This window comes from Danio rerio, chromosome 15, assembly GCF_049306965.1.
Source record: "Danio rerio strain Tuebingen ecotype United States chromosome 15, GRCz12tu, whole genome shotgun sequence".
In the NCBI taxonomy this organism is placed as follows: Eukaryota; Metazoa; Chordata; class Actinopteri; order Cypriniformes; family Danionidae; genus Danio; species Danio rerio.
The window spans coordinates 10,820,149-10,831,299 of NC_133190.1; the positions used below are offsets into that span (position 1 = coordinate 10,820,149).

General features: G+C 33.3%; 1 protein-coding gene across 1 annotated transcript in view; it reads right to left on the reverse strand.

Annotated features, from left to right (window-relative positions):
* The window catches only part of nars2 (asparaginyl-tRNA synthetase 2, mitochondrial), a 32,060-nt gene extending 25,886 nt beyond the window's left edge, over positions 1-6,174 (reverse strand). The window contains 4 exon segments of the mRNA NM_001077155.1: positions 2,164-2,304; positions 2,415-2,535; positions 3,694-3,803; positions 5,792-6,174. Of these exon segments, the coding sequence (NP_001070623.1) occupies positions 2,164-2,304; positions 2,415-2,535; positions 3,694-3,803; positions 5,792-5,953 (534 nt within the window). The 5' untranslated portion in view covers positions 5,954-6,174.
* Positions 6,175-11,151: the final 4,977 nt, after the last annotated feature.

The window sequence follows — 11,151 nt, forward strand, 5'->3', positions numbered from 1 at the left end:
GAATAACTGAATTACTTTTTGAAAATCAGACTAAGAATAAATATGGGTTATACAAATTTTAATGTTAGATTTATACTTTTAGCATTTTCAGTAACAGTAGTAGTAACAGTGAATTTTCACAGCACTGAATATTTATTTTTATTCAGTTGACTATTTATTTGTTTTATTTTTAATAAAATGACAGGTTCTAAGTTCTGTTTGTTTAAACCAAATGCTTTTTGTAGTACTGTTTTTGCATTAAATGGAAAGCAAATGACATTTGTCTTCTCCCCTTGTTGGCTGATCCGAAAAATGGTCTGATCCGTGACTAGAAAACCATAATGTAATCCAAATGGTGGGATTTTATTCGCTACACCACTAAAACTAATAAATAAACACAATAATAAGACAATACAAAAAACACTTCACAATGTACATTAAAACATTAAATATGATTTATCACTTCAATATAAAATAAATCACTTTCCTGCAAGCAAATTCTTGCAGGAGAGACATTTTTAAAAATACGCATCAAAGCACCCTCAGTGGAGCAACCTGCGAAATTTGACGCATGACCCTGTGTTTCCGATCTGACGCATTCGCGTGCGTATGAATGGAGGTCTAGGGGAGGAAAAGCCCAGTGTGACCGCAATCTTTTTACGATTAATTGTGCAGCTCAAAAATTGCAATCTCGATTCGACCCCATAGACGATCTTAATTCAGCATTTCTACGATTCTGTCAATCATATTTTCAAGTTCAGAAGAGAAGCATTGGTGGCCGCACAAGTCTTCACAATGTTTTACATCCGTTGTTCAGCAACATGGACACCTCCAAATAGTGTTGAAAGAGTCACATGCTGTATTTATAAGATACAATTAACCTCAAAAATGTAATTTCTGTTTTCATGTAATGTATTTGCGACCGCAAAATCACACGTGACGTGAGCTGACCGTCAGTTGTTACCACAGAGAGGGCGTGAGCACGTGCATGCCCCTGAATGAAGTTTACTTTAGTGAACAGAACCTGCTGTGAATAACAGGTAATAAAGTTGTAAGTAACATTCAGTTTGTGCCACAGAGTTAGGGAGCCGCATGGGAAGTGAACCGCTGAGCAGTGAAAATGAAACCAAAAGCGCACACAGTGTTGCCAGATGTAGCTGACTGATTCCAGCCCAAAAAGAATCCAAAACCCGCCGAAATGCAAAAATACCCACTCAGTCTTCTGTTCTCACGAAAATCACGTCAGTGATCGATATGAAGCAGAAAATTACAGATTGCAAGCATATGTCTCGAACCGAATAATTAAACATCAGAATTATCATCAGCATCAATGACCAGGACAAATCTAAAATCAAGTCCACCATTCCAAGTCTATACAAATTTTAGCATTTTAACCAACAGTACAGCTAAACAAAGCCTATTGCAGTTTTACCATGTTTGAGAATAACAATAATAATAGCCTACTCATATTAACCTTTATTTTATATCTACAGAATCGTGAATAAATTGTGATTTTTATTTTAGGCAAAAAAAAAATAATAATAAAAATCGCTATTCTCATTTTAACCAGAAACGTGCAGCTCTACTCAGTGTAATATCCTTGTTTTGTAGTCTTTAAAGGATACCTATTATGCCTATTTTTAGAGTGTGTATGTGAAGTTTCAGCTCAAAATACCCCATACCTAATGATTTATAACTTTTTGAAACTGCCCATTTTAGGCTTTGATCCTAATTTTGCCATTTTAGGGACTGTCCCTTTACATTCAAATGAGATTATGCTGCCAGCCCTCTTTTCAAAAGAGGGTGGAGCTATGAATGCCAAATGCCTATGTGTCAGCATAGTGGCAGTTTAAAAACAAGGTTAACGTCCTATGCTAAAGAGGTAGATGTCACTAATGGGCAGGGCTTTCCCCCTCTGATGACATACTTAGGGAGAATGTTAATCAAAGTGTTTCTGCAGACTTAATCTGTTTTTTATTGAATATGATTACAAAAAAATAATGACTTCTTACCATTAGAAGCTGGTTATATTCACAGTTTGTTGCCACACAACTGTTTTTAAACCTCTTCTAAAAGTAATTTTTGCATAATAAGTCCCATTTAATACTTCATATTGTTACAAAATGTTTTATGGTGAGAAAGGCTACGGTTGTGAGTGTGTATGCGCATTTAGGCAAATTTTACCCTGAAGAATGACTGGATTGCGGCTGTAGCTTCACTGCGTATCCTGAGCATGGAGCTGAAGGCATTAGTTCTGCATCTGAGGTGAGGAAACTGCCTGATATACTCCAGAGGATGACGCTCCTTGATCTTAAAAGGAAAGTCCTGCAGCAGACATCATGGCTCAGTATATTCAACATGACCTGATCAAGATGTTTCATTAATCTCTGTCCATCGATTTTATCTGATGGATTCATTTTGATGTCAAAACTCACCATCGGATTACATTCTCCAACCACTTTAATACTCTGAGCCTGTAACTCCACGTTTTGCCTCTTATTTGGGCTCTTCTCTAATGTGCCGGTAATGTCGACAGCACAGCCAAACGTGAGGTCTCTTGACAAGAAAAGAGGAAACATCAAAAATAAACATTTCAACCCTTAAATTGTAATTTTCAAAGCATTTTAGCAATTACAAAATCATATCATCAGGAACCACAATTTTTTTTTTTTTTTTTTTTTTTTGGTGAACTCCAAAGATACTGGTAGCTGTTGACTTGGATAAAATGAATCACATTATTGTGTGCACCTGTGTGTGCGCATGCATATACACACAAAATTAATAGCCCTCCTGTAAAATTTGAATTATTTTTCAAAATATTTTCTAAGTGATGTTAAACAGATCAAGGAAGTATTTCACAGTATTTCCTATTATATTTTTCTATAAGAGAAAATGGTCTTCTTATTTATTTTAGTTTAACTGGAATACAATTAATAATAATAAATAAAGTTAAATACTGCTAAGGTCATTATTATTCTCAGTTGGCTACAGAACAAACCACTTGCCCATTTGAACCATGTCTAGTTAACCTAGGGCGACAGGTGGCTCAGTGGGTAGCACTGTTGCCTTCAACCACAAAGTCGCTGGTTCGATTGCCAGCTGGGCCAGTTGGCATTGCTGTGTGGAGTTTGCATGTTCACCCTGAGTGGGTTTCCCCTACAGTCCAAAGACATGCTCTATAGGTGAATTGGGAAAAACAAAATTACCAAATGAGTGTATAAGGGTGTTTCCCAGTACTGCGTTGAGGCTGGACGGCTTAAAAAGCTCTCTAATTGTCTGTCGGTCAGTTTGCTAAAGCTGCGTAAAAAAATATTTCTTAAAGTTTTTTTTTTTTTTCTATTCCAAATATCTCAAATAAATATATAAATGAATCAAGAATCATTTTCTACCAAAATAAAATATCTTGTTTTTATAAATAATATGTAAAAAATTGCTAATTTTTTCCTTCAAACAAACAAAATAATCTGCCAAATGGGTAAGCAAAATAATCTGGTTTTCACTTAACTATTTTGCTTGTTTTCAGTGAAAAACTCACTTGATATTGGCTTACTTTTGTTACATATTTGCTTGTCTAGAAAACGCTTTTTTTGACTAGATTATTTGGACTAGAAACAAAACAAAAAACTTCAAGTAAGAAAAGCACTTTTTGCAGTATTGTATTTAATATACATTTGATCTTAAAAATAGTGTTGAATACACAAGAGCAGAAAGCACCTGGTGTTCAGTTGTGAGCTGGCAACAACCTGTAGTGGTTGCAGTGAACTTCCATCATTCAAATGTAAGAAGAGATTGTCTTTCTGTGGCCTGACCGATCGAACCCAGCCCTGCAGGAACAGCATACAGAATTTCAGCATATGCTACTATAACTGTGGGCATTACCATTAGGATCAGGTTTTGTTAAGAAAATAATAGATAGCATACACTATACTAAGATCTTTTCTTTAATTTCATTGATTCCAAAATGTGATTTTGGCCACAAAAATGTAATGCTACAACAGAACAAGATAAGATTAAGAGATAACTTAATATTCAACCATACAGACAATCCTCACACACATTTTAATTAATCATTTGCAGGGTTGGGAAAAGTTATAACTTTGAAGTTTACATACATTTTGAAGCGACTTCTTCAATAATAAACTAAATGTGGTAAATTTTAAGGAACGTATTGCATTACTTTTTCATCTGGGCTGGCTTTTTAGTAATAAAAAGAAAAAAACTTATATTTTTAAAGAAATGCCATTAAAAATGCTAAATAAGGTGTAGATGTAAAAAAAAAAAAAACTCAACAGTGTATATTAGTGATATTTTAGTAAAATATTTTTATGAAGTTTAATTTGTTTTATAAATAAAATTATTTGATATTTTCAGTTTTCATAATTCATCCTTTTTGTAATTTTACTTTTTTTTAATTAGATTTTCATTACTAAGATTACAATTATTATCTATTAGGGCTGGATGATATTGTAAAATCAATATTTTATTTTTCTGCGATAAATTTTGTGATACCAATACAGTTTCATAAAATAGTTTGAATAGCACTATTTGACGTTTTTCAGGGGAGCCTAACAACATTCTGGTACAGAAATTGTATAACCACAATGAAATAATTGCTTTTCTTACTTTGTCTTATTTGTAGACCAAATAATGAAACATTCTTAGATCAAGTAAATATATTGTTTCGCTTTCAACTTAAGATGAAATAAGTAAAAATTAAGAGATTTTTTTTCTTGAAATAGGTGAAATGATCTGCCAGTGGGGCAAGTAAAATTATTTTGTTTTTGGTTTGATATGAAGACATTTGGACTAGCAAAAAAGACAAAAATTCTAAGTAAGAATAACTATTTTTCTTTTTTTTCCATAAATCATACATATTCCTTATAAATACAGTAATTACATACAAATGCTAATGATTTATAGATCTTCTAACATTTCCATTACACACCAATTTTTAGGTAGTAAAACGTTTTCAATGGTTTCAATAATATATATATATATATATATATATATATATATATATATATATATATATATATATATATATACATTTTTTTTTAAAGTACCATTTGAATGCCCTAAGTTACAGTTGAAAATTTAAATTTATAGTTGAGAGTTTAAATTATTAAACTCTCTTTGATTTTTTCATGTTTTTTATATTTTATAATATTATAATATATTTTTTTTAATATTTCCCAAATTATATTTAATAGAGCAAGGACATTTTCACAATATGTCTGATAATATGTTTTCTTCTTGAGCAAGTCTTATATGTTATGTTTCGGTTAGAATAAAAGCAGTTTTTTTCTTTATAAAAAAAATTATAATAATAAGTAAAAAATGTTAAGCTACAATAATTTAAGATAGATAGATAGATAGATAGATAGATAGATAGATAGATAGATAGATAGACAGACAGACAGAAAGACAGACAGACAGACAGACAGACAGACAGACAGACAGACAGACAACAGAACAAACAATCGTTATCCAATAACTTGCCTAAGTACCCTAACCTGCCTAGTTGACCTAACTTAGTTAAACCTTTGAATGTGACTTAAAGGTATATACAAGTGTCTTAAAAATATCTAGCAATATTTTATCTACTTTAATCATGGCATAGTAATATATTATTTTCTGTAATCATGGCAAAGATAAAATAAATCAGTTATTAGAAATTAGTAATTAAAACTATTACGTTTAGAAATGTGTTAATAAATCGTTTCTCCGTTAAACAGAAATTGGGGGGGGAAATAAACAGGGGGGCTAATAATTCTGACATCTACACATTCTCGTTTACAATGTAGTTTCTCACCTGTATTCTAACATCTGAGCCCGTCTCTTTGCATGCAAGCGCATCAGATACTCTCATTTTCTTGGAAATCATGCGACTGCAGAGTCGGTCCAGAAATTTCGAGCTACACCGACAGAATAACGACGAGGAGAAAGCAGGAATCCGCTGTAATGTGAGCGACATGCTGTCAGCCTAGTGTAGAGAGTGAACCAGATTATGATGTTTATCTCTGCTTCTTCCGCTTTTGAATGCCTGTGCCGTTGACACCCACTAACGTTAATTTGGATATAATAAAATAAAATATGAGAATAAAAACTTGCGTTTCTATAACAGCTCGGATAGTTAGTTTCGTTTGTCTCTGTTTTGACATTCACCCTGCTCTCCACGCGCTTCCTGAGTCGAATGACCGTCATGAGCAACGTGACGTGTATGTGGCGTCCCATTGGTCAAAGGTGCCATGCGCAGGAACTGTTTATCATTTAAAGGGATAGTTCACAACATAATATAATTTACAAACCACTCAACTTAAAATTATTCATAGATTTTATCCAGTGAAACAATTTTATAAAAATATTCAAAAATGACATTGACGTGTCTTGCTCTTTCTGTGAGACTTCTTCTGAGTCTATTACTTGTTTTGGGAATGTCCCTTTGTTAAATCTTTCTGGTCTGTTGTGAATTCTCGTCCAAACGGTTTGTAGTGATTTTTATTTAAGCTACAAGCATAATATTTTAAAAAATAATTCCTTAATTCAACTTTTTATATAAACCTCCTTATTTATTTATTGGAAAGTTTTAATTATATACATAAATGCAAATATACTCAATGTAAGCTAAATATTGTATTTGTAAAATGAGAATTGGAAGTCTACTTTAAAACCGTCATGGAGTCTCAGAACAAGAAAGCAATTCAAACTTCAAACAAAAAAGTGCTTTATTTAAAATTCTACATTCATTTGTATTATTTTTTTCATGTGCCCTCGTTTATTTAATTATATTTAGTTTCTTTTTCTTTCTTGTTGTCTTTCTTTTGCTTTACCTTTAATATATTTCTTTAAAATGTTCACATTTCTCTTGTTGCAAAAAATGTCATCTTTGTATTTCTTGTACTATGCTTTCATCTGTTTGTATTTCTATTGCATTTCTGTTGTTATTGACTGTTGTAATTGCAATAAAAGGTTGTAGTTGTGCAGGATCATAAAAAGGAAAAATAACATTTAATCACACTTCATTCATTTATTCATTTTCTTTTCGCCTTAGTCCCTTTATTATTCCGGGGTCGCCACAGCAGAATGGACCGCCAACTTATCCAGCACAGATGTCCTTCCAGCTGCAACCCATCTCTGGGAAACATCCACAGACACTCATTTACACTTGTACATTACGAACAATTTAGCCTACCCAATTCACCTATGCTGCATGTCTTTGAACTGTACGGGAAACCAGAGCACCCGGATGAAACCCACGCGAATGCAGGGAGAACATGCAAACTTAACACAGAAACTCCAATTGACCCAGCTGAGGCTCGAAACAGTGACCTTCTTGCTGTGAGGCAACAGCACTACCTACTGCGCCACTGTGTCGCCTAATCACACTTCACTAAATATTCACAAATTCTATTGTTTCCAGCATTTGTTGATACTGATCATTAACTTACAAAATCCATTATAATGTTTTTGGGCGATTCTATGTAGTTGCAGATAGCCAGGTAGCCTTGGTGTCCAAAGCCATCATTTTTCACCTTTTTTAAGTTTAGATAGTTGGTTATTAAAATGTATTACATGACATAAAAATACATTACATATACATATTTTTATATACAATACATATTTTTTTGTAAAATTTTGTAAAATGGTTTCTTGATGTCCAAATTAGTCAGTGTATTTTTCCACCATGTATTGTTGTTATTATTAGTAATAATAACACATATTATTTTATTTGACTTTTCTTTTGGCAATACAAATTTGGTTTTGTAACAAAAAAAAAAGTTTTATAATGTACATATATATATATATATATATATATATATATATATATATATATATATATATATATATATAAATATATATATATATATATATATATATATATATATATATATATATATATATATATATATATATATATATATATATATATATATATATATATATACACACAATTGAAGTCAGAAATATTCGCCCCTTTGAGGTTTTATTTTTAACATTTCCCAGGAAGGGCATCCTCTGCCTAAAAACATGCTGGATAAGTTGGCGGTTATTCTGCTGTGGTGACCCTGTATTAATAGAGGGACTAAACCGAAAAGAAAATGAATGAATGAATGAATGAATGAATGAATAATTGAATGAATGAATGAATGAATGAATGAATGAATGAATGAATGAATGAATGAATGAATGAATGAATGAATGAATGATTTTAGATTAACAGAGCAATTTTTTTTTTTTTTTTACAGTATGTCTGATAATATTCTTTCTTCTGGAGAAAGTCTTATTTGTTTTATTTTGGCTAGAATAAAAGCAGCTATTTTTTTAACCATTTTAAGGACAAAATAATTAGCCCCTTTAAGCTATATTTTTCCGATAATCTATATACAGAACAAACCATCATTATAAAATACCTTGCCTAATTACCATAACCTGCCCAGTTAACCTAATTAACCCAGTTGAGCCTTTAAATGTCACTTTAAGCTGTATAGAAGTGTCTTGAAAATTATCTAGTCAAATATTATTTACTGTCATCATGGCAAAGAGAAAATAAATCAGTTATTATAAATGAGTTATTAAAATTATTATTTGTAGAAATGTGTTGAAAAAATCTCTACATTTACAATAAATTTGGGGAAAAATAAGCATTCGGGCTAATAATTCAGACAACTGTATATATATATATATATATGCTTAACATTTATTATTATTATTATTATTTTTATCATCATCATCATAAAATCACATCTAGCAAAAGATAAAAGCTGTCTGCACTTAAAAACAATACTTTTTTTTTTTTTAAACTGTCCGGCCCACATTTAAAAATTGGTCCAGCCCTTCTGGAATTTGCCAGAATTGCCAGATGGCCAATCCGCCCCTGCACCCACCCCAAAAAAGGAATACAATATAAAACCTAGTTATTCACTTACATTTCCTTAAACATATCTAATCTGATTCTGGAATATTCCATGACTAAAAGCATGTTTTCCATATTTTTTAGGAGAAGTCGCCACAACTGCCAACTATACCAGTATATGTTTTTCGCAGCAGATGCTCTTCTAGCTGCAATCCAGTACTGCGCAACAATCCTTCATTCACATACGCACTCATACACTGGACAATTTAATTAATCCAATTCATATACCGCATGTCTTTGGACTGCTGGGGAAGCCGGAGCAAGGAAACCCACGCCAACATGGGGAGAATATGCAAACTCAGTGTTACACAGTAACACAGAAATGTGTTCTATGTGGTAAACCATCAAATGTTATGTGGTAACTGTGTAGTACTTTGTTGTTTTTTGGGACGTTTTACCACATGATTCTGTGCTGTACAGTATGTGATACTCCTGTAGTATTCTTGTGGTAGTGTATCACTTTCATATTGTGGTAGTATTTACCACAGGATTCTGTTATACAATATGTAATATTCCTGGGATATTCTTGTGGTAGAGCGTGTGGTATTACTGTTATATTCCTGTAATATTTTTGTGGTAGCATGTGGTATTTCATGTGGTAAACCATCAAATGTACAAAACAAAAACCATGGGATGATTGTGTAGTACTTTGTTGTTTTTTTTTGGGATGTTTTACCACAGGATTCTGTGTTGTACAGTATGTAATACTCCTGCGGTATTCTTGTGGTAGTGTGTGGTATCACTTAAACATTTCTGTGGCACCACAGGATTCTGTTGCTTAGTATGTAATACTCCTGTAGTTTTCTAGATATATTAGATGTATATAAGTTCCTATTTAAATAGGGTATATGCCGAGCTAGTGCTGTTTCCATGCTGATACACTTCCGGTGACCTGTTATTGTGAACTTTTTTTCCATTTTATACGGTTCCTTATACAGCATCGATGTTGTAATGTCATTAACATACATTCAGTTAAATAAACTTTTGCATTTATTTAGTTGCTCAAGCGTAAAACGAGACAAAAAGCTGTTTACTCGCACGCGCCCGTCAGAATCGGCAGGCTAACGCAGAAGCTCCATTGAATATACTGGGGTAAAATATATTGCTCATATTATAAGGATATGGCGGGGGAAATGTAATTTAATGCAGTGCTTCTTGTACAATCTGAGACCCACTTTAAATCGGATATCACTCAGCTTGTGGAGATCGCTGATTTTGAAAGAAAACAGACCTTAAACGCACCGGATTTTGCATTGGCATTCAATTCGCCGGAAACGCTTAATTTACACCATGGATGCTGTAAAAGGAACCGTATAAAGTATCTCAGAATATTACACAGCACCAAAAATGTAAAAATATATATTAAATATATTTAATATATTTTTTGTTCACAGCAGACGGCAACTCGCCCTGACGCAGATTCCCTGGTCCAATCAGGTGAGCCCTCCTCAGCGCTCGCCATGACAGCGAGACAACAGTGACGTGCCTTGTAAAAATTTGCATATGCATTCCTATAAAGCTCGTGTGCTCTGTCAGCGAGGCGGCCTTTGAGCCCTAGGCAGGGAGAACACAACCCCCGAGGACCCTCGGGGAAACACGGGCGGCCGGTAGTGGGGCCTCGCTGCGAGGGTTATGGTGGGTGGGAGTAGCGAGGCCCACTCATCTTCTATTTTAAACTATAGTTTCAAACTTTAGTTTACTATAGTTTGAAATAGAAACCATGGTAACTGTTATGATTAAACCTTTAGCAAAGAGCTTAGAATGACAAAGAGCAACAGACCCGGATTCCGCCAGTTTCAAGTGATAGCGATCGCTCGTCATTGCTGTCGCGATGGAAAGCAGCTGCTTTTTATTTATTTATTTTATTCAAAAAGCGCGTTATTGTTTCCCAAATTGTAGAGTGTCGCCTCTTGGTAATTCTATGCTCTTTGCTCCATGTCTGACTGTTGTAATGTTTTGCTTTGTTTTTCAGCTCAGTTGTTGAGCAAAGAAGGACTATTGAAGACAACAGTTGAAGACAACCGCGGGTTATATTCACGAGCGCGCGCATTATAATGTTTCCGGGCTGTTTTCTGAAAGTGTGTCTTGTTTAGATAAGTTTGCATGTCAAACTAAATAAACTATACTCTTTCTAAACACCTGTCTCGTGTTTTATTTGTCCTCTACAGCAATGCACTGTCATATAGGTCTGTTGAATGCATTTGTATGCAACATGGTTTGACAATACAGAAGTCTAACAAATAAATAATTGTTATAAA